We start from the raw sequence: 24,158 nt of genomic DNA, 5'->3' as shown, positions 1-24,158 counted from the left end.
CACAAGTTTTTTTCTTATTAATTAGCACTTTGTCCTTTCTGTCGTTTAAAAAACACGCAACGAAGCGTGCCCAGGTTCAGGACACAGGATAGCGACGTACACGTTCACAACAAATCAGCAAAACTCAAACAGGATATCATCAGCATACAACGAATCTAAGCAGTCGAGTCGAGCACAAGTTTTTTTCTTATTAATTAGCACTTTGTCCTTTCTGTCGTTTAAAACAAACACGCAACGGGAAGCGTGCCATCAGTTCAGGACACGGATAGCGACGTACACGTTCACAAGCAAATCAGCAAAACTCAAACAGGATACCATCAGCATACACACGAATCTGAACAGTCGAGTCGAGCTGAAGACAAAGTTTCTTTATTTTCTTTGGTTATGCTTTCTTTCTTAAATCAATATTTCCTTGTGTGTCTGTGGAGTTTGAATGTGACTTGGATGTGACTCGTACTTGGATGTAGATATCTTCAGTAGCTTATTCTCTGACTACAATAGCGTCATGTTTTGACTCTGTTTCTAAAATAGGTCATACTACGAGAGACAAAATGCTGATTTCAAGAATAAGAATCATTATATTGGCAGTTCTGACTCTGAATATACAAGTAGAAATGAAGAATGTCATGGACTGGCAAAATTTGCAATGCCTTGATAATGAACGTATTTCTTCTACTTGTCCACATGAGGACGCTGTAGACCATTACATTTGAACTTCATATTTGGTGGCTCGCGGCTCCTCCCAGATTCAGAGGATGATGATGTTTGTCGGGCGATTGAAACAAAGAGACAACGACGACGAAAGAGAACGGTGCAACGGCTATCTTGTTATTGTATCACAGATATGCCGAAAAATCAACGTTGTTTTGTGTAATTTGTTGATTTTAGTGACATTCTTGACCGATTCTGTTTCTATGCCTTTTTTCGATGTATGGAATAATGCATTTACCGAGCAGACCGAGCTCCGTGTGGATATATCTCCTGTTCGCGCTGCTGGGCTGTTACTGTAAAGCGGTGTCTGGGCAGCTCTCTTACTCTGTTTCAGAGGAGGTTAATCTGGGAACGGTTGTCGGAAATATCGCTAAAGATCTGAACATCAATGTCCAGGATCTGGAGTCCCGCATGTTTCAGATCGTTGCTGGATCAAAGAGAAAATATTTCGAGGTAAACCTAAAGACTGGTGTCCTGTACGTCAATGAGAGAATAGATCGAGAGGAACTCTGCGGTGACGAGCCCAAATGCTCCCTTACTGTAGAAGCAGTTATTAATAATCCATTAAAACTGTACCGGATTGAAATTGCAATCCTAGATGTAAATGATAATTCGCCGTCATTTTTAGGAACGTCACAGTTAATGAACATCACGGAGAGCACAGTAGTAGGGAAAAAAATTCCTCTGCATCCAGCTCATGATGCAGACGTCGGTAAAAATGATGTAAATACCTACAAACTCAGCCAAAATGAATACTTCTCTCTCGATACACACAAAGGAGAAAGTGCAACTGTCGAATTATTGCTTCAGAAAGTTTTAGACAGAGAAAAACAGTCTGTTGTCAGATTGATACTGACTGCTATTGATGGAGGAACACCTGCTAAATCAGGTAGTATGACAATAATAGTCAATGTGTTGGATACTAATGATAATTCTCCAGCTTTCAGTCAAACGCTGTACAAAGCCACTGTGTATGAGAACGCTAAGATAGGTACGTCAATAATAACACTAAACGCTACTGATTTAGATGCAGGCGCAAATGGAAAAGTTTCCTATTCATTCAGTGAAGTAGGCCGAGGGAAACAAACTGATCTGTTTGCTATTGATGAAAAAACTGGAACTGTTACAAATAAAAAGAATATCAACTTTGAAGAAAATAATGCTTTTGAGATTCGAGTACAAGCCAGTGACGGAGCTTCTTCTCCTCTCACCTCACATGCCAAATTATTGATTGAAGTTTTAGATGTTAATGACAATGCCCCTGAAATTTCAGTCACGTCATTGTTAAACACAGTGAAAGAGGACGCGTCCATTGGCACCGCCATTGCACTTGTTTCAGTATTGGATAAGGACGGAGGGAAAAACGGGATGGTGAACTGTAAAATTTCTAATAATGTTCCTTTTAAATTAGAGTCAAACTATAAAAATTACTATTCGTTGGTGGTGGACGGTCCTCTTGACAGAGAGAGCGCACCTCAATACAACGTCAGCATCACTGCTACTGATGAGGGCAGCCCACCTCTCTCCAGCACGAGCGTTATTAATGTCCAGGTATTAGATGTGAATGATAACAAACCTCTATTCACAGAAAACATCATCAATGTCTATGTGAAAGAAAACAGTCCAGTAGGGGCAGTTATAAAAACTGTTTCAGCAATTGATGCTGACGTCGATCAAAATGGTCACGTGAGCTATTCATTTTTAAACAGTGATGCTAACTCATTACCGTTATCTACAATGGTGAACATCAACTCAGAGACAGGAGACATAATCAGCCTGCAGTCTTTTAACTATGAGGAGCTAAAAACGTTTCAGTTTAAAGTTCAGGCCACAGACTCTGGTGTTCCTCCGCTCAGCAGCAACGTGACTGTGAACGTTTTAATTCTGGATGAAAATGACAATAATCCAACAATTCTCGCGCCTTATTCTGAGCACGGCTCCGTGAACAGTGAGAGCATCCCCTATTCTGCTGAAGCGGGATACTTTGTGGCAAAGATCAGGGCTGTAGACGCAGACTCTGGATACAATGCGCTGCTTTCTTATTACCTGTCTGAACCCAAAGGAAACAACCTCTTCCGGATCGGAACCAGCACCGGAGAAATCAGGACTAAGAGGAGAATGAGTGACAATGACCTGAAAGCTCACCCCTTGGTGGTGTTGGTTTCTGATAGTGGAGAACCCTCCCTGTCAGCTACTGTGTCTATTGATGTGATGGTGGTTGAAAGCACAGCTGACATCCAGACTAATTTCAGACGTGTGCCCATAAAGGAGGAGAGCTTCTCTGATTTAAACCTGTATCTGCTGATCGCCATTGTGTCGGTGTCAGTGATCTTTCTGCTGAGCCTCATCAGTTTAATAGCTGTCAAATGCCACAGGACAGACGGCGATTTCAGCAGGTACAGCGCCCCCATGATCACCACCCACCCTGACGGGAGCTGGTCTTACTCTAAAGCTACTCAGCAGTATGACGTGTGTTTCAGCTCAGACACGCTGAAGAGTGACGTAGTGGTTTTCCCCGCCCCGTTTCCTCCTGCTGATGCTGAGCTCATCAGTATTAACGGAGGAGACACTTTTACACGGACTCAGACATTACCCAACAAAGAAAAGGTAAGAGCAGCACTTTTGTAATGTCCTACACATTTAAACAATATTGCGTGTGACTAAATGCTGGACTTACTTGCTTCAAGTATTTCGTCGTTTATTAGTTCCTACTTCATTCACATCTGTGTGTATGTGTTGTGAAACTGATTTTCTCCTATTTAAATCATTTTGTGACGTTTTGTACCCGTCATCGTCTACAGTTTGTTTCTTCTGATCAAATGCAATTGTCGCTGTCAATGGTACTTGAGACCAAAACTAATACGATTAGACCAGCATATAGTGTTGCAATGGTTTTATAAGTAAGGTTAAGTTTATACTACTTAAAGTTAAGTAACGTAAGTACCGTTAGCATTTGTACCCCTTTATATCATTCGCACCGTGCTGTGTTACACGTACAGATCATTATTGACATAGAAGACTTCTTTATTCTTTAAATTTACTTTCTATACCTATTTTTCAGCCTTTTGTGTGACCGTAACAACAATGAGCCTTTGAGAGTTTCTGTGTTTACGCCCACATCATTTGAGGTATATCAACTTGTACAGGGCTGGTTACCTCGACTGCCTTTGAGCAAAGGGCGGAAAACATAGCATTCGCAAACAGCTGTGCTGGCCCTCATTTATATATATGCAATGCGTTGCATATTACCAGATAGCAAAACTAGTAAATTCAATATTTTCCGAAGTCAGAAACCTGGCAAACTCTTGGCATGTTGTTTGGTTGAAAATATAAATATAATTTTGTGTTAATCATTAAACAGAAATTGTTTGTGTAATGATTTTCCTCTGGCTTGTAATGTAATTAGTCCAAATGGCCGTAGGGGGGCAGTGTAGACCATAAAACACAGAGACGAGATTATTTAAATCCAGATGCCCCTCCCAGACTAAGAGCGTGATGATGTCTGGTTGGGCTTTGACACAAAGAGCCGCAGAAGCACCGAGAGAAGGCTGGGGCATGAACAGCACTGTGACATAATAATAAGAAAAACAAACAGTTTCCGTCAATACTCGACACCAATTGGATTTCGTCTATGCTGAATTCAAGTCGAGTTGGATTATGTCGTCTGTTAACCGGAGTCCTGTGGTGGCATACGTTTTATTTGTGCTGCTGGATTGTTACTGGGAAGCGGTGTCCGGACAGCTTTCCTACTCCATTTCAGAAGAGGTGAATCCGGGGACTTCTGTAGGAAATATAGCCAAGGATCTAAACCTCAGTGTCGATGAGCTGGAGTCTCGTATGTTTCAGATTGTTACCGGATCAAAGAAACAGTATTTCGAGGTAAATTTAAAGACTGGTGTTCTCTTTGTCAGTGAGAGGATAGACAGAGAAGGGCTCTGCGCGAAGGCAACGCAATGCACAGTGAGTGTAGAGGCTGTCATAAATGCTCCCCTTAAGCTTTATCGTTTAGACATAAATATTCTAGATGTTAACGATAACTATCCGTCTTTCAGTACGAATTCGCAAAGTATTGAAATAGCTGAAAGTAGACAACCTGGAACTAAATTTCTTGTGCTCTCAGCTTATGATGCCGATGTAGGAAAAAATGGCATCAGTACGTACAAGCTAAGTCAAAATGATCATTTCTCATTGTCGGTCAACAAAGGAGACAGTGTGTCTGCTGAGCTCGTCCTCCAGAAACCTTTAGACCGAGAAAAACAGGCTGTTATTAAACTAACACTGACTGCTGTAGATGGAGGGTCACCTCCGAAATCCGGAACATCACAGATAATTATCAATGTCTTAGACGTCAATGATAACGTTCCGATATTTACCAAACCATTGTATAAAAGCAGTATCACTGAAAATGTAGCGTTTGGTACATCAGTAATAACTGTAGCAGCGACAGACGCTGATGATGGACCAAACGGAGAGATTTCATATTCACTGGGCAGCAAAGATCAAGACCATGTTTTAGAAATATTTCAAATTGATGAGCATTCAGGGTTACTAACAGTTAAGGGAAAGCTTGACTTTGAAGAGCATCCAGCCTTTGAGATACGTGTGCAAGCTATTGACAAAGGCTATCCTCCAATGGCAGCACAGTGTAAAGTACTAATAGAGGTGGTGGATTTAAATGACAATATTCCTGAAATTTCTGTAACATCATTAATTAACAGTGTTAAAGAGGATGCAAAAATAGGTACTGCTGTTGCACTTGTGTCAGTCCTAGACAGGGATGGAGGTAAAAATGGAGCTGTTCACTGTGACATTAAAAATGACAGCCCCTTTAAACTGGAAACAAATTATAAAAACTATTATTCTTTGGTAGTAGATGGAGAGTTAGACAGAGAGAAAGCTTCACATTATAATGTCACCATCACTGCTGCAGATGAGGGAATCCCAGCTCTCACGAGCACCAGCAAAATGACTGTTTATATATCCGATGTTAATGACAACTCGCCTCACTTTTCAGAGACTTTTGTCAATGTTTATTTGAAAGAGAACAGCCCAGTTGGAGCTGTTCTCAAAACAGTATCTGCAACAGATGCTGACATTGATCAGAATGCCCAGGTGAGGTATTCAATTATTGAAAGTAACAGTAATTTAGTGCTATTGTCCACTATGGTAAACATCAACTCAGAGACAGGAGACATAATCAGTCTGCAGTCTTTTAACTACGAAGAGTTAAAAACGTTTCAGTTTAAAGTTCAGGCCACAGACTCTGGTGTTCCTCCGCTCAGCAGCAACGTGACTGTGAACGTTTTAATTCTGGATGAAAATGACAATAATCCAACAATTCTCGCGCCTTATTCTGAGCACGGCTCCGTGAACAGTGAGAGCATCCCCTATTCTGCTGAAGCGGGATACTTTGTGGCAAAGATCAGGGCTGTAGACGCAGACTCTGGATACAATGCGCTGCTTTCTTATTACCTGTCTGAACCCAAAGGAAACAATCTCTTCCGGATCGGAACCAGCACCGGAGAAATCAGGACTAAGAGGAGAATGAGTGACAATGACCTGAAAGCTCACCCCTTGGTGGTGTTGGTTTCTGATAGTGGAGAACCCTCCCTGTCAGCTACTGTGTCTATTGATGTGATGGTGGTTGAAAGCACAGCTGACATCCAGACTAATTTCAGACGTGTGCCCATAAAGGAGGAGAGCTTCTCTGATTTAAACCTGTATCTGCTGATCGCCATTGTGTCGGTGTCAGTGATCTTTCTGCTGAGCCTCATCAGTTTAATAGCTGTCAAATGCCACAGGACAGACGGCGATTTCAGCAGGTACAGCGCCCCCATGATCACCACCCACCCTGACGGGAGCTGGTCTTACTCTAAAGCTACGCAGCAGTATGACGTGTGTTTCAGCTCAGACACGCTGAAGAGTGACGTAGTGGTTTTCCCCGCACCGTTTCCACCTGCAGATGCTGAGCTCATCAGTATTAACGGAGGAGACACTTTTACCAGAACTCAGACTTTGCCAAATAAAGAAAAGGTAAGAAGATTGCATTAAGTACTAATTACCGCACTGTTTCTATGTTGAGAATTCGAGGCAAAATGCTACAGTTGTATTTGTTTCATTTTACATTTTTCGTGGTCTGTGGCTGACAAGAAAGTTACAACAACGGTTGAGCGAGGACAGAAATTATGTCAATTATAAGTTGAGAAGGTTGCTATCTTATAAATGTTACCTGATTTGTATTTGTCGGTGGTTTTGTCATTTCATTATTCATTCGTTCTTTTTATGTGCGGTTCACTGTGCTTAGTGCTGTTGGCAAGGGTTTGAATCTGTGTTGCTTGTAATCCTCATGTCATGAAATTCAAAGAAATACAGTTTTTAAATATACCACATTTATAAGTACATTTGCACATACCCTATGCATCACTAAATATACAAAAGATCGCATTCAACATGTCTGTGAAGATGAAATATGTGTTGTCAATTAGCTCTGCATTTTAAAACGGATGTGTATTTACCTGGACTTAGATTTCAATAAAGACAAGGCTGGAGCATAAAGTATTGTGGGCGTTGTGCCACGTTAAGTTGTATAGACCAGCTTTGTATTCACGGATTTTAAATTCAAATAAAGTTTTTCAGTATATTCATTTTTCTTTTTCCAAAACATTTGACTCTTTGAAGAAAACTTCAAACGTGTATTTTAACTCTAAGTTAGTTTCGAAAGGAAAGGTAATTACTGAACAACAATGAATTGTGGAATAAAATGCTGAGACAGACTGACCTAATACTTAATTCAGAAGTAGCTGACTGTTTCGGGAGACATTAATATTGAGGTAGCTGTAACATTGTTATGTGAATGATGTAGAATGCAGTTCCTAAAAGTGTCCACATGAGGACATTGTAGACCATCACATTTGAACTTCCTCTTTGTTGGCTCGGGCTCCTCCCAGAATCAGAGGATGATGATGTTTGTCGGACGAGTGAAACAAAGAGAGAGAGGACGAGAGAGGACAGTGCGAAGACTAATTTCGTGTGGCAGTACATATTCGTTTCATGTAGTCCTTTTTTAATCTTCAGTTCTTTGTGCAACGTTACTGAACAAATAAGCCTGTATGACTTCGCTCGATGTATGGAATAATGAATTTTTCGGGCAGAACGAGCTCTGTGTGGATATATCTCTTTGTCGTGCTTCTGGATTGTTACTGGGAAGCGGTGACTGGGCAGCTATCCTACTCCGTCTCAGAGGAGAGTAGCCTGGGGACTGTTGTCGGAAATGTCGCTAAAGATCTGAACATCAATGTCCAGGATTTGGAGTCCCGCATGTTTCAGATCGTTGCTGGATCGAAGAAAAAATATGTCGAGGTAAACCTAAAGACTGGTGTCCTGTACATCAATGAGAGAATAGATCGAGAGGAACTCTGCGGCGACGAGCCAAAATGTTCCCTCACCATAGAAGCGGTGATTAACGATCCATTAAAACTGTACAGAATTGAAATTATAATCTTAGATGTAAATGATAATTCTCCATCATTTCTCAGTACATCACAGGTAGTCAATATTAGTGAGAACACAGCAGCAGGAGCAAAATTTCCTCTGCATCCAGCTCATGATGCAGACGTCGGTAAAAATGCTGTAAATACCTACAAGCTCAGCCAAAATGAATACTTCTCTCTAGCTACACATAAAGGAGAGAGTGTAACCGTCGAATTATTGCTTCAGAAAGTTTTAGACAGAGAAAAACAGTCTGTGGTCAGATTGATATTGACTGCCATTGATGGAGGAACGCCTGCTAAATCAGGCAGTATGACAATAATAGTTAATGTGTTGGATATTAATGATAATCCTCCAGCTTTCAGTCAAAGTCTGTACAAAGCCACTGTGTATGAGAACGCTAAGATAGGTACATCAATAATAACACTAAATGCTACTGATTTAGACGCAGGCGCAAATGGACAAGTTTCCTATTCATTCAGTGAAGTAGGCCGAGGGAAACAAACTGATCTATTTGCTATTGATGAAAAAACTGGGACTGTTACAAACAAAAAGAATATCGACTTTGAAGAAAATAATGCTTTTGAGATTCGAGTTCAAGCCAGTGACGGAGCCTTATCTCCAATGACTTCACATGCCAAATTATTGATTGAAGTTTTGGATGTTAATGACAATGCCCCTGAAATTTCAATTACGTCACTGTTAAACACAGTGAAAGAGGACGCGTCCATTGGCAAAGCAATTGCACTTGTTTCAGTATTGGATAAGGACGGAGGGAAAAACGGGATGGTGAACTGTAAAATTTCTAATAATGTTCCTTTTAAATTGGAGTCAAACTATAAAAATTACTATTCGTTGGTGGTGGACGGTCCTCTTGACAGAGAGAGCGCACCTCAATACAACGTCAGCATCACTGCTACTGATGAGGGCAGCCCACCTCTCTCCAGCACGAGCGTTATTAATGTTCACGTGTCAGATGTGAATGATAACAAACCTCTATTCACAGAAAACATCATCAATGTCTATGTGAAAGAAAACAGTCCAGTAGGGGCAGTTATAAAAACGGTTTCAGCAATTGATGCTGACGTCGATCAAAATGGTCACGTGAGCTATTCATTTTTAAACAGTGATGCTAACTCATTACCGTTATCTACAATGGTGAACATCAACTCAGAGACTGGAGACATAATCAGCCTGCAGTGTTTTAACTATGAGGAGCTAAAAACGTTTCAGTTTAAAGTTCAGGCCACAGACTCTGGTGTTCCTCCGCTCAGCAGCAACGTGACTGTGAACGTTTTAATTCTGGATGAAAATGACAATAATCCAACAATTCTCGCGCCTTATTCTGAGCACGGCTCCGTGAACAGTGAGAGCATCCCCTATTCTGCTGAAGCGGGATACTTTGTGGCAAAGATCAGGGCTGTAGACGCAGACTCTGGATACAATGCGCTGCTTTCTTATTACCTGTCTGAACCTAAAGGAAACAACCTCTTCCGGATCGGAACCAGCACCGGAGAAATCAGGACTAAGAGGAGAATGAGTGACAATGACCTGAAAGCTCACCCCTTGGTGGTGTTGGTTTCTGATAGTGGAGAACCCTCCCTGTCAGCTACTGTGTCTATTGATGTGATGGTGGTTGAAAGCACAGCTGACATCCAGACTAATTTCAGACGTGTGCCCGTAAAGGAGGAGAGCTTCTCTGATTTAAACCTGTATCTGCTGATCGCCATTGTGTCGGTGTCAGTGATCTTTCTGCTGAGCCTCATTAGTTTAATAGCTGTCAAATGCCACAGGACAGACGGCGATTTCAGCAGGTACAGCGCCCCCATGATCACCACCCACCCTGACGGGAGCTGGTCTTACTCTAAAGCTACTCAGCAGTATGACGTGTGCTTCAGCTCAGACACACTGAAGAGTGACGTAGTGGTTTTCCCCGCACCGTTTCCACCTGTAGATGCTGAGCTCATCAGTATTAACGGAGGAGACACTTTTACCAGAACTCAGACTTTACCCAGCAAAGAAAAGGTAAGTCCAAAAAAGCTTCTTCCAATTGCTTCTACAGTATTATAAGGTCTCAGGTTCATGCCACAAGCCACTATTTACAAGTGTTTAGGGGCAAAAAAAAAGTAACTCAGGTGTGAATGGGCTTGTCTCTTTACGACTGCAAACAAATGTCTAAGATGTGTTGTGTGCACTGCATCTATCCTTTAAGATAAAACATTGCTGTTATCAGTCAGGCGTAAGACTTTCGTCAATACTCAGAACACCTACATACATAAAATTTGGACTACAAACATTTGACTTGACTTGACTATTACTATTTGGACATCAACCCTTAAGTCTACAGTTTTTTTTTTTTTCATTTGAGTGTATCTTACTGAGCATTTATTCTGTTCAGCTATTTTGCGTCAACCACAAACCAAGTCTGATGGCTTGTGGTGCTGTCCATGGTGCTGAAATGAAGATCACTTACTTACATGACCCTGTAATAAACTGCAACCTTTGATGTTTTCTTTTGATTTAAAGACAGTTTACGGACACTTTGTATCAAATATACTATGACAGAGTACTATGGCTGAAGTCGCTTTAGTCGGAGCTCTCACTGTAGATATTTCAAATGACCACAAGGCGACAGTGTAGACCATAACACGAAGACTTCTGTTTTCGTATTTAACGCCCCTCCTAGAGACAGTTCACGGAGCTTTGTAACAAAGAGACATACGAGGAGAGGGCACAGTGCGACAGCCGCCTTTCTGGTCTCGACTGAAAAGAAACAACATAGATGATAAATATACCGTCTTTGTCGCGATTGTTTTATAACAACTGGCAGCTTTGAATATCTGCATTGTCTACGACAGAAGGAATGATGCCTTTACCGAGTAGTAAGTGTTCTGTCTGGATACATTTAATGCTTCTGATACTGGATTATTTCTGGGATGCAGCGTCTGGGCAGCTCTCTTACTCCGTCTCGGAGGAGGTGAATTTGGGGACATTTGTTGGAAATATCGCGAAGGATTTGCACTTAAACGTGCAGGATTTGGAATCCCGCATGTTCAGGCTTGTTGCTGGATCAAAGAAAAAGTATTTCGAGGTAAATACGAAGACTGGTATCCTCTACGTTAGTGAGAAAATAGACAGAGAGGAGCTCTGCGTGAAAGCACTAAAATGTACTGTTAACGTCGAGGCTGTTATAAATGATCCTCTAAAGCTCTACCGAATAGAAATTAATATTCTCGATGTCAACGATAATTTCCCGTATTTCATTGCAAAGTCACAAAGCATAGACATAGCAGAAAGCACCTTACCCGGGATAAAATTTCCTCTCCTGCAAGCTTACGATGCAGATGTAGGGAAGAATGGCATAAACACATACAAGCTCAGCTCCAATGAACATTTTTTATTAGCAGTAAGCAAGGCGGGAGAGAGTATTTCTACTGAGTTAGTGTTACAGAAAGCGTTAGACAGAGAGAAAGAGTCGCTGGTCACGCTTACTTTAACAGCGTTAGATGATGGAAGTCCACCAAAGTCTGGTACTTCAGATATTGTAATCAATGTTTTAGACAATAATGATAACACGCCAGTGTTCGCGCAGTCCTTGTACAAAACTCGTGTGTTTGAAAACGTGCCAATCGGCACCACTCTATTGACTTTAAATGCTACAGACGCAGACGAAGGAACAAACAAAGAAATCGTATACACACTTAGCACAAAGGAGCAGGATCATATATTGCAGATTTTTAGAATCGACCCAAACACGGGCACACTGACAGTTGAAGGAAATGTGGACTTTGAAGAACACCCTGCGTTTGAGATACGTGCACAGGCCAGTGACAAAGGCCAGCCTCCGATGTCTGCTCATTGTAAGGTGCTGGTAGAAGTGGTGGACCTGAACGACAATGCTCCTGAGATCACTGTGACGTCATTACTGAACACAGTGAAGGAGGACGCTAAAGTAGGTACTGCTATAGCACTAGTCTCTGTACTGGACAGAGACGGAGGGAAGAATGGCGAAGTACATTGTACGATAGATGATAAAAGTCCATTTAAATTGGACACAAACTACAAAAACTATTATTCGTTAGTAGTTGATGGGTCCCTAGACCGAGAAACCATCTCTCAATATAATGTCACCATACTAGCAAGTGATGGAGGCAACCCTTCTCTCTCCAGCACCAATATTATTACTATTCACGTTTCCGATGTAAATGACAATGCACCTCGCTTCTCATCGCCAGACATTAACATTTATGTAAAGGAGAACAGCCCAGTAGGAACAGTTATCAAGAGAGTATCCGCAATGGATGCTGACGCAAATGAAAATGGCCAGGCGAGTTATTCTTTTTTAGAAAGTAACACTAACTCAGTCCCGCTATCTACAATGCTGAATATCAACTCAGAGACAGGAGATATAATCACCCTGCAATCTTTTAACTACGAGGAGTTAAAAACGTTTCAGTTTAAAGTTCAGGCCACAGACTCTGGTGTTCCTCCGCTCAGCAGCAACGTGACTGTGAACGTTTTAATTCTGGATGAAAATGACAATAATCCAACAATTCTCGCGCCTTATTCTGAGCACGGCTCCGTTAACAGTGAGAGCATCCCTTATTCTGCTGAAGCGGGATACTTTGTGGCAAAGATCAGGGCTGTAGACGCAGACTCTGGATACAATGCGCTGCTTTCTTATCACCTGTCCGAGCCTAAAGGAAACAACCTCTTCCGGATCGGAACCAGCACCGGAGAAATCAGGACTAAGAGGAGAATGAGTGACAATGACCTGAAAGCTCACCCCTTGGTCGTGTTGGTTTCTGATAGTGGAGAACCCTCTCTGTCAGCTACTGTGTCTATTGATGTGATGGTGGTTGAAAGCACAGCTGACATCCAGACTAATTTCAGACGTGTGCCCATAAAGGAGGAGAGCTTCTCTGATTTAAACCTGTATCTGCTGATCGGCATTGTGTCGGTGTCAGTGATCTTTCTGCTGAGCCTCATCAGTTTAATAGCTGTCAAATGCCACAGGACAGACGGCGATTTCAGCAGGTACAGCGCCCCCATGATCACCACCCACCCTGACGGGAGCTGGTCTTACTCTAAAGCTACTCAGCAGTATGACGTGTGTTTCAGCTCAGACACGCTGAAGAGTGACGTAGTGGTTTTCCCCGCACCGTTTCCGCCTGTAGATGCTGAACTCATCAGTATTAACGGAGGAGACACTTTTACACGGACTCAGACTTTGCCAAATAAAGAAAAGGTAAGAGAATAGTTCTAACAAGTACTTCTTGCACGTTTTGTCGAAATACAATTAGTTAAGATAAAGCACAGCTTTATTTACGTCATTAAATAGCTGTGTGTTGTGCAGTGTCAAGAAGACGTAATTGTATTTATACTGACTCTCCATTCCATTTAACGTGAAAAGAATATGATGTAAAATAATTTAATGTGACTGACTTTGTAGTTAGATATTGTAAACTGCAGCTTGCTGTTCATTTCTTCAGTCATTTTTTGACCTAACAGGGTCGCTCTCCGTGGTGTTGAACTCAGCGTTTTAAACCTGCTTGAAACATCCAGAAGATGTTGCAAAATAAAACATGGTTGAGGTGTAAACTGTTTTAAATCGTTTCCCACATATATGTGGCAATGCCAGGTGAAAACATTTTGAGAAATATCTAATTTGTTGTCCAAGATTGCTTTCGATTTTGTTTTAAGGTACGACTTGTTTTTCAGAAAAAACCCCACTTTGTGCATGTATGTCCACCCCCAGAAGCTGTCACTAATAGGAATTGGCTTGAACATTGTTTTATTTTCGAAAAGAGGCTATATTTAAAAGGACGCTAGTCACATAATGTGAATTTTAATCATTGCTGGGCTGAAGTCATTTTTTTTCTTCTTATTTGTCATTTTGATATGTGCGATTAATTGATGTGTAGGGAAAATGAAGAATGTTTCCTACTATGTTTGATGTAAGATGTAGGTATCAGTTTTGTCCACATGGGGACACTGTAGACCATCACATTTAAACGTTATCTTTTATTGCTCGCGGCTCCTCCCAGATTCAGCGGATGATGTATCTGTGGGCTTTGTTACAAAGAGAGGTCGGACGACAAAGACGGTAGTCTTGTTTTGTCGTGAAAATGTCGAAATATTTGGTTGGAACTTTTCTTCCTTTATATTAATCTCGCGGTTGTTGGAACGTATTACCCGGACTTGTGTGCAAGCTCCTTCTCGATGTATGGAATAATGCATTTACCGAGCAGAACGAGCTCCGTGTGGATATATCTCTTGTTCGTGCTGCTGGGTTGTTACTGGGAAGCGGTGTCTGGGCAGCTCTCTTACTCCGTCTCAGAGGAGGTTAATCTGGGGACTGTTGTCGGAAATATCGCTAAAGATCTGAACATCAATGTCCAGGATTTGGAGTCCCGCATGTTTCAGATCGTTGCCGGATCAAAGAGAAAATATTTCGAGGTAAACCTAAAGACTGGTGTCCTGTACGTCAATGAGAGAATAGATCGAGAAGAACTCTGCGGCGACGAGCCAAAATGTTCCCTTAGTGTAGAAGCAGTTATTGATAATCCATTAAAACTGTACCGGATTGAAATTAACATATTAGATGTGAATGACAATTCTCCATCATTTCTCAGCACTTCACAGGTACTAAACATTACTGAAATCACAGCAGCAGGAGCAAAATTTCCTCTGCATCCAGCTCATGATGCAGACGTCGGTAAAAATGCCGTAAACACCTACAAACTGAGCCAAAATGAATACTTCTCTCTCGATACACATAAAGGAGAGAGTGCAACCGTCGAATTGCTCCTTCAGAAAGTTTTAGACAGAGAAAAACAGTCTGTTGTCAGACTGATACTGACTGCTATTGATGGAGGAACACCTGCTAAAACAGGCAGTATGACAATAATAGTCAATGTGTTGGATATTAATGATAATTCTCCAATTTTCAGTCAAACGCTGTACAAAGCCACTGTGTATGAGAACGCTAAGATAGGTACATCAATAATTACACTAAATGCGACTGATTTAGACGCAGGCGCAAATGGACAAGTTTCCTATTCCTTCAGTGAAGTAGGCCGAGGAAAACAAACTGATCTATTTGCTATTGATGAAAAAACTGGAACCGTTACAAATAAAAAGAACATTGACTTTGAAGAAAATAATGCTTTTGAGATTCGAGTTCAAGCCAGTGATGGTGCAGTTTTTCCAATGACTTCACATGCCAAATTATTGATGGAAGTTTTAGATGTTAATGACAATGCCCCTGAAATTTCAATTACGTCACTGTTAAACACAGTGAAAGAGGACGCGTCCATTGGCAAAGCAATTGCACTTGTTTCAGTATTGGATAAGGACAGAGGGAAAAACGGGATGGTGAACTGTAAAATTTCTAATAATGTTCCTTTTAAATTGGAGTCAAACTATAAAAATTACTATTCGTTGGTGGTGGACGGTCCTCTTGACAGAGAGAGCGCACCTCAATACAACGTCAGCATCACTGCTACTGATGAGGGCAGCCCACCTCTCTCCAGCACGAGCGTTATTAATGTCCACGTGTCAGATGTGAATGATAACAAACCTCTATTCACAGAAAACATCATCAATGTCTATGTGAAAGAAAACAGTCCAGTAGGGGCAGTTATAAAAACTGTTTCAGCAATTGATGCTGACGTCGATCAAAATGGTCACGTGAGCTATTCATTTTTAAACAGTGATGCTAACTCATTACCGTTATCTACAATGGTGAACATCAACTCAGAGACAGGAGACATAATCAGCCTGCAGTCTTTTAACTATGAGGAGTTAAAAACGTTTCAGTTTAAAGTTCAGGCCACAGACTCTGGTGTTCCTCCGCTCAGCAGCAACGTGACTGTGAACGTTTTAATTCTGGATGAAAATGACAATAATCCAACAATTCTCGCGCCTTATTCTGAGCACGGCTCCGTTAACAGTGAGAGCATCCCCTATTCTGCTGAAGCGGGATACTTTGTGGCAAAGATCAGGGCTGTAGACGCAGACTCTGGATACAATGCGCTGCTTTCTTATCGCCTGTCTGAACCCAAAGGAAACAACCTCTTCCGGATCGGAACCAGCACCGGAGAAATCAGGACTAAGAGGAGAATGAGTGACAATGACCTGAAAGCTCACCCCTTGGTGGTGTTGGTTTCTGATAGTGGAGAACCCTCCCTGTCAGCTACTGTGTCTATTGATGTGATGGTGGTTGAAAGCACAGCTGACATCCAGACTAATTTCAGACGTGTGCCCATAAAGGAGGAGAGCTTCTCTGATTTAAACCTGTATCTGCTGATCGCCATTGTGTCGGTGTCAGTGATCTTTCTGCTGAGCCTCATCAGTTTAATAGCTGTCAAATGCCACAGGACAGACGGCGATTTCAGCAGGTACAGCGCCCCCATGATCACCACCCACCCTGACGGGAGCTGGTCTTATTCTAAAGCTACTCAGCAGTATGACGTGTGTTTCAGCTCAGACACGCTGAAGAGTGACGTAGTGGTTTTCCCCGCCCCGTTTCCACCTGTAGATGCTGAGCTCATCAGTATTAACGGAGGAGACACTTTTACACGGACTCAGACTTTGCCAAACAAAGAAAAGGTAAGAGAATAGTTCTAACAAGTAAACCTTTTGTTGGAATACAATTAGTTACTATAATGTGCGGCTTTATTTACGTCATTAAATAGCTGTGTGTTGTGCAGTGTCAAGAAGCCGTAATTGTATTTATACTGACTCTCCATTTAATTCAATGTGGAAAGAATAGGATGTAAAATAATTTAATGTCACTGACTATGTAGTTAGATATTGGAAACTGTAGCTTGCCTGTACCTTGTCCTAATAGGGTCGCTCTCCGTGGTGCTGAACTGAGCGTTTTAAACTTGCTTGAAACATCATGAAGATGTTGCTAAATGAAACATGGCTGAGGTGTAAACTGTTTCCCACATATACGTAGCAATGCCAGGTGAAGACATTTTAAGAAATATATAAATTGTTGTTCAAAATTACTTTTGATTTTGTTTTGAGGTTCGACTTGCTTTTCAGAAAAAAGTCAGTGTGTGAATGTATGTCCACGCCAATAAATTGTCACTCATAAGGCTTTGCTTGAACATTGTTTTAATTTCGAAAAGAGGCTATAAATTAAATAAACACTAGACACATCATGTGACATTTAGTAATTCGTGGGCTCAAGTTCTTGACATGTTTACATGTGCAATTAATTAATGTATAAGGAAAATGAAGAATGTTTCCTACTATATTTGATGTAAGATGCAGGTATCAGTTTTGTCCACATGGGGACACTGTAGACCATCACATTTAAACGTTATCTTTGGTTGCTCGCGGCTCCTCCCAGATTCAGCAGATGATGTATCTGTGGGCTTTGTTACAAAGAGAGGTCGGACGACAAAGACGGTAGTCTTGTTTGGTCGTGAAAATGTCGAAATATTTGGTTGAAATTTTTCTTCCTTGATATTAACCTCGCGGTTGTTGGAACGTATTACCCGGACATGTGTGCAAGCTCCTTCTCGATGTATGGAATAATGCATTTACCGAGCAGAACGAGCTCCGTGTGGATATATCTCTTGGTCGTGCTGCTGGGTTGTTACTGGAAAGCGGTGTCTGGGCAGCTCTCTTACTCCGTCTCAGAGGAGGTTAATCTGGGGACTGTTGTCGGAAATATCGCTAAAGATCTGAACATCAATGTCCAGGATTTGGAGTCCCGCATGTTTCAGATCGTTGCCGGATCAAAGAGAAAATATTTCGAGGTAAACCTAAAGACTGGTGTCCTGTACGTCAATGAGAGAATAGATCGGCTAAGGCAACTCTGCGGCGACCAGCCCAAATGTTCCCTCAGTGTAGAAGCAGTTATTCATAATCCATTAAAACTGTACCGGATTGAAATGCACCATTTTAGATGTGAATGATAATTCTCCATCATTTCTCAGTAAGTCACAGTAGTCAATATTAGTGATGAGGCACAGCAGCAGGAGCAAAATTTCCTCTACATCCAGCTCATGATGCAGACGTCGGTAAAAATGCTGTAAATACCTACAAACTCAGCCAAATGAATACTTCTCTCTCGCTATACATAAAGGAGAGAGTGGAACTGTAGAATATTGCTTCAGAAAGTTTTAGACCGAGAAAAACAGTCTGTTGTCAGATTGATACTGACTGCTATTGATGGAGGAACACCTGCTAAAACAGGCAGTAGACAATAATAGTCAATGTTGGATATTAATGATAATTCTCCTGTTTCAGTCAAACCTGTAGAAAAGCCACTGTGTACGAGAAGCTAACATAGGTACATCAAAATAACACTAAATGCTACGGATTTAGATGCAGGCGCAAATGGACAAGTTTCCTATTCCTTCAGTGAAGTAGGCCGAGGAACAAACTGATCTATTTGCTATTGATGAAAAAAACGGAACCGTTACAAATAAAAAAGATATTGACTTTGAAGAAAATATGCTTTTGAGATTCGAGTACAAGCCAGTGACGGAGCTTCTTCTCCGATAGACTTCAATGCAAAATTATTGATTGAAGTTTTAGAGTTAAGACAATGCCCCTGAAATTCAGTCACGTCACTGTTAAACACAGTGAAAGAGGACGCGTCCATTGGCACCGCCATTGCACTTGTTTCAGTATGGATAAGGACGGAGGGAAAAACGGGATGGGAACTGTAAAATTCTAATAATGTTCCTTTTAAATTAGAGTCAAACTATAAAAATTACTATTCGTTGGTGGTGGACGGTCCTCTTGACAGAGAGAGCGCACCTCAATACAACGTCAGCATCACTGCTACTGATGAGGGCAGCCCACCTCTCTCCAAGCACGAGCGTTTTATATGTCCACGTGTCAGATGTGAAATGATAACAAACCCTATTCACAGAAAACATCATCAATGTCTATGTGAAAGAAAACAGTCCAGTAGGGGCAGTTATAAAAACTGTTTCAGCAATTGATGCTGACGTCGATCAAAATGGTCAGGTGAGCTATTCATTTTAAACAGTGATGCTAACTCATTACCGTTATCTACAATGGTGAACATCAACCAGAGACGGAGACATAACAGCTGCAGTCTTTTAACTATGAGGAGTTAAAAACGTTTCAGTTTAAAGTTCAGGCCACAGACTCTGGTGTTCCTCCGCTCAGCAAGCAACGTGACTGTGAACGTTTTAATTCTGGATGAAAATGACAATAATCCAACAATTCTCGCGCCTTATTCTGAGCACGGCTCCGTGAACAGTGAGAGCATCCCCTATTCTGCTGAAGCGGGATACTTTGTGGCAAAGATCAGGGCTGTAGACGCAGACTCTGGATACAATGCGCTGCTTTCTTATTACCTGACTGAACCAAAAGGAAACAACCTCTTCCGGATCGGAACCAGCACCGGAGAAATCAGGACTAAGAGGAGAATGAGTGACAATGACCTGAAAGCTCACCCCTTGGTGGTGTTGGTTTCTGATAGTGGAGAACCCTCCCTGTCAGCTACTGTGTCTATTGATGTGATGGTGGTTGAAAGCACAGCTGACATCCAGACTAATTTCAGACGTGTGCCCATAAAGGAGGAGAGCTTCTCTGATTTAAACCTGTATCTGCTGATCGCCATTGTGTCGGTGTCAGTGATCTTTCTGCTGAGCCTCATCAGTTTAATAGCTGTCAAATGTCACAGGACAGACGGCGATTTCAGCAGGTACAGCGCCCCCATGATCACCACCCACCCTGACGGGAGCTGGTCTTACTCTAAAGCTACTCAGCAATATGACGTGTGTTTCAGCTCAGACACGCTGAAGAGTGACGTAGTGGTTTTCCCCGCACCGTTTCCTCCTGTAGATGCTGAACTCATCAGTATTAATGGAGGAGACACTTTTACACGGACTCAGACTTTACCAAATAAAGAAAAGGTAAGATTCACAAACTCAATTGTTTAATTTAGTTGAGTCATAATGTTAGCTGTCATATTCAAACTTAAAAAAGATGATTTACATCTGTCCATGTTTCACTGCTGGACATGCATGCGTTCACATGTTTTTTTTACAGTGGTCACTGGTTTTCCGATACGCCATTATATTACCTTTTTAAGGCTACCTAACAAACTGTATTCCTGTCTATAAAAGTCTTCAGATTCACACAAACCTTTACAACATTATAAGAAATACGAATTTAATTGTGTTGCTTAAAATGTGCAATGAGAGCGTTTCTTCACATAAACAGTCTTACCACGTTTAAATAAAAAATAATCAACATCAATGCTTAGCTTCGTGTTCAGAGTGACTACAGTGAGGAGGGTCCATTTCAGAGGTGAATATCAATAACAGTTTTGATTAATGTTAGTGACAATCATGTTGCTTACTTTGAGCAAAGTGTCAAGCCGTTAGATTCACTACAGTCCACATAAAAAAGGAGCTCGATACTTGTAGCGCTTGAACTTGTTTTTCGTCAGTTAATGTACACGTAATGGTTGCAATGCAATATTTTGTAAAGATTCGTAGGTTTAACCACAGCTGTCTTCTATTTTAACGTATGAAATATAGCTGATATTGTTCTAAAATCAAGTCTTAGGTCAAAGTTCAACATGTGAAGAAAACAGTAAAATAAAAAAAACATATTGTTGAAATATACGTATGCTTGTTGCTACTGGTTTTTAATGGCTTTTTTTTTAATACTTACAAACTGAAGTGTGCTTTGAATACAGCTCTGCATCAGCATCATGACGCCCTCTCCATGGTTCTGAAATATGTGGTGATTACATTATGCTACTTTCTAAGTGAATGGCAGTACACTCAGTAATGAATGAAGGATGTTATTTTTGTCGCCTGTCAATGGCATGAATCAGTTTAATTCTATATATTTGGAGCAAAATAATGTTTGGCTGTGTTCATTTCCAAAGAACTGTAGTGATTTCAAATGACCATGAGGCGACGCTATAGACCGTAACACCGCTAGCAGGTCGCTGATGTGTCAAGGCCCCTCCCACATTAAAAGCATCATCATTTTGCCAGTGCTTTGTTAGAAAGAGACGGGAGGCGAAGGGGAACGGACGTAGAAAATGCATTGATATATAATTTGGTCTTTGAACCGATCTTTTCGTCCTGATAATCAAAAGGCGCTTCGACATACGGATATATGCTTTGTCCTTGTTGTATGAAATGATGCATCGGCCAGGAAGAAAGCCCTCTTTTGGGATATATCTAGTGCTTGTTGTCTTGGAATATAACTGGGGAGCGGTGTCGGGGCAGCTCTCCTATTCCGTCTCAGAGGAGGTAAACCTGGGGACTTCTGTTGGAAATCTCGCCAAGGATCTAAGTCTTAATGTACAGGATTTGGAGTCACGTATGTTTCAGATCGTTACTGGATCAAAGAGAAAGTATTTCGATGTAAATTTGAAGTCAGGTTTTCTCTATGTGAGTGAAAGAATAGACAGAGAAGAGCTATGCTCGATAGCTGCAAAATGCACAATAAATGTAGAAGCTGTTATTAACAATCCACTAAAACTTTACCGTATTGAAGTTAATATTCTTGACGTAAATGATAATCCTCCATCTTTCAGTGCCAAATCACAAACTATCGATATAGCAGAGAGCATATTGCCAGGAGCTACATTCCCTGTGCTGTCAGCCTACGATGCCGATGTAGGGAAAAATGGCATTAACACCTACAAGTTAAGTCCCACTGAATATTTCTCCTTAGCAGTGCACAAAGGAGAGAGTGTGTCAGCCGAGTTAGTTCTTCAGAAATCATTAGATCGAGAGAAACAGGCTTTAATTAAACTTACTCTGACCGCTGTAGACGGAGGAACACCACCAAAATCAGGTACGTCAGAAATAATCATTAATGTTCTGGATAATAACGACAATATGCCAGCCTTCACGAAAACACTGTATAAAACAAGTATTACAGAAAATGCACCACTTGGCAGTACAGTAGTAACAGTGACTGCAAGTGACGCTGATGAGGGGACAAACAAAGACATTGCATACTTTCTAAATTCTAAAGATCAGGATCATGTCTTGGACATTTTTGAAATTGATTCAGAAACAGGAATAATAACAGTTAAAGGGAAAATTGACTTCGAAACAAATCCTGCCTTTGAAATCCGTGTACAAGCTGCCGACAAAGGCCAGCCTCCATTAACAGCGCAGTGTAAAGTATTAGTGGAGGTGGTGGACCTGAATGACAATGCGCCTGACATCACAGTGACGTCACTGCTAAGTACAGTAAAGGAGGACGCTGAAATTGGGACTGCCATTGCACTTGTTTCAGTTCTTGACAAAGATGGGGGCAAAAACGGTGAGGTCAAATGTGAGATTTTGAATTCGGTTCCATTTAAATTAGAGACAAATTATAAAAACTATTATTCTTTAGTTATTGGTGGAGCTTTAGACAGGGAATTAATTTCACACTACAACATCACCATTAAAGCTACAGACGAAGGTAGGCCCCCTCTTTCTAATACCAGTGTGATTATTGTTAAGGTTTCTGATGTAAATGACAACACACCTCGGTTTTCAGAGAGTGTAATTAATATGTATGTGGAAGAAAATAGTCCAGTAGGAAAGGTTTTGAAAGCATTAACTGCAACAGATGCTGACATTAGTGAAAATGGTCAGGTGAGCTATTCATTAGTCAGTGAAAATAACTTAGTGCCGCTATCAACGATGGTGAACATCAACTCAGAGACTGGAGATATAATCAGCCTGCAGTCTTTTAATTATGAGGAGTTAAAAACGTTTCAGTTTAAAGTTCAGGCCACAGACTCTGGTGTTCCTCCGCTCAGCAGCAACGTGACTGTGAACGTTTTAATCCTGGATGAAAATGACAATAATCCAACAATTCTCGCGCCTTATTCTGAACACGGCTCCGTTAACAGTGAGAGCATCCCCTATTCTGCTGAAGCAGGATACTTTGTGGCAAAGATCAGGGCTGTAGACGCAGACTCTGGATACAATGCGCTGCTTTCTTACCAGCTGTCTGAACCAAAAGGAAACAACCTCTTCCGGATCGGAACCAGCACCGGAGAAATCAGGACTAAGAGGAGAATGAGTGACAATGACCTGAAAGCTCACCCCTTGGTGGTGTTGGTTTCTGATAGTGGAGAACCCTCCCTGTCAGCTACTGTGTCTATTGATGTGATGGTGGTTGAAAGCACAGCTGACATCCAGACTAATTTCAGACGTGTGCCCATAAAGGAGGAGAGCTTCTCTGATTTAAACCTGTATCTGCTGATCGCCATTGTGTCGGTGTCAGTGATCTTTCTGCTGAGCCTCATCAGTTTAATAGCTGTCAAATGCCACAGGACAGACGGCGATTTCAGCAGGTACAGCGCCCCCATGATCACCACCCACCCTGACGGGAGCTGGTCTTACTCTAAAGCTACTCAGCAGTATGACGTGTGTTTCAGCTCAGACACGTTGAAGAGTGACGTAGTGGTTTTCCCCGCACCGTTTCCACCTGTGGATGCCGAACTCATCAGTATTAATGAAGGAGACACTTTTACACGGACTCAGACTTTACCAAATAAAGAAAAGGTAAGAACATTGTTCCAATAAGCCCAATTATTGCTCCTAATTTATCTTGAGGCATACGCAATGGGTTGTTGTAATCTCACCACGTTGGTTAGTATCTCTGAATTTGTATGTTGCTGTCTATGGTGCTGAACCCAGCCATGACATGTAGACAATACGCTCTATATCTACAGTATATTCTATTCTAAGACATAGGTTTTTTATTGTTTGTGTGGAGTGTGCAGTATATTTGCAATAGAATTTGGACCTTTCTTTTCATATTGTATCTGTTGCAGAGTGATTTACAATTATCTAACCCAATAAATTCACCCATTCCACCCAACTGTGTTATGGTGAAAATCACAGTTTAATCACGCAATGTCACCGCAGATTCTTTACCAAAATGAGTCTATTCCGCATTCCATAGTCCTGCTATATGTGTCA

The 24,158-nt window shown here is 41.4% G+C and overlaps 2 protein-coding genes across 26 annotated transcripts in view; both read left to right on the top strand.

The window, feature by feature from the left end:
• LOC104937910 (protocadherin alpha-C2) overlaps positions 1-24,158 on the top strand; it is a 203,919-nt gene that overhangs the window by 104,605 nt on the left and 75,156 nt on the right. The window contains exon 1 of one of the 25 annotated variants that reach the window (XM_027278086.1): positions 782-3,318. The exons of 20 other annotated variants lie outside the window; for them this stretch is intronic. In XM_027278086.1, the coding sequence (XP_027133887.1) occupies positions 928-3,318 (2,391 nt within the window). In that variant the 5' untranslated portion in view covers positions 782-927. Of the gene's footprint in view, positions 1-781; positions 3,319-4,255; positions 6,745-7,670; positions 10,225-14,106; positions 16,813-21,217; positions 23,739-24,158 lie in introns of those variants that run through there. 4 more of the 25 variants (XM_027278114.1, XM_027278082.1, XM_027278077.1 and 1 more) reach the window with 4 other exon arrangements.
• Positions 10,566-13,681, top strand: LOC109138884 (protocadherin alpha-8-like). The gene has a single exon (XM_019260539.2). It carries the CDS (start codon positions 11,063-11,065, stop codon positions 13,457-13,459), a length of 2,397 nt encoding a protein of 798 aa, XP_019116084.2. The 5' UTR covers positions 10,566-11,062; the 3' UTR covers positions 13,460-13,681.

The sequence above is a fragment of the Larimichthys crocea genome, chromosome I, assembly GCF_000972845.2.
Source record: "Larimichthys crocea isolate SSNF chromosome I, L_crocea_2.0, whole genome shotgun sequence".
NCBI classification, from domain to species: domain Eukaryota; kingdom Metazoa; phylum Chordata; class Actinopteri; family Sciaenidae; genus Larimichthys; species Larimichthys crocea.
This window is presented reverse-complemented; position numbering and strand designations above follow the sequence as displayed.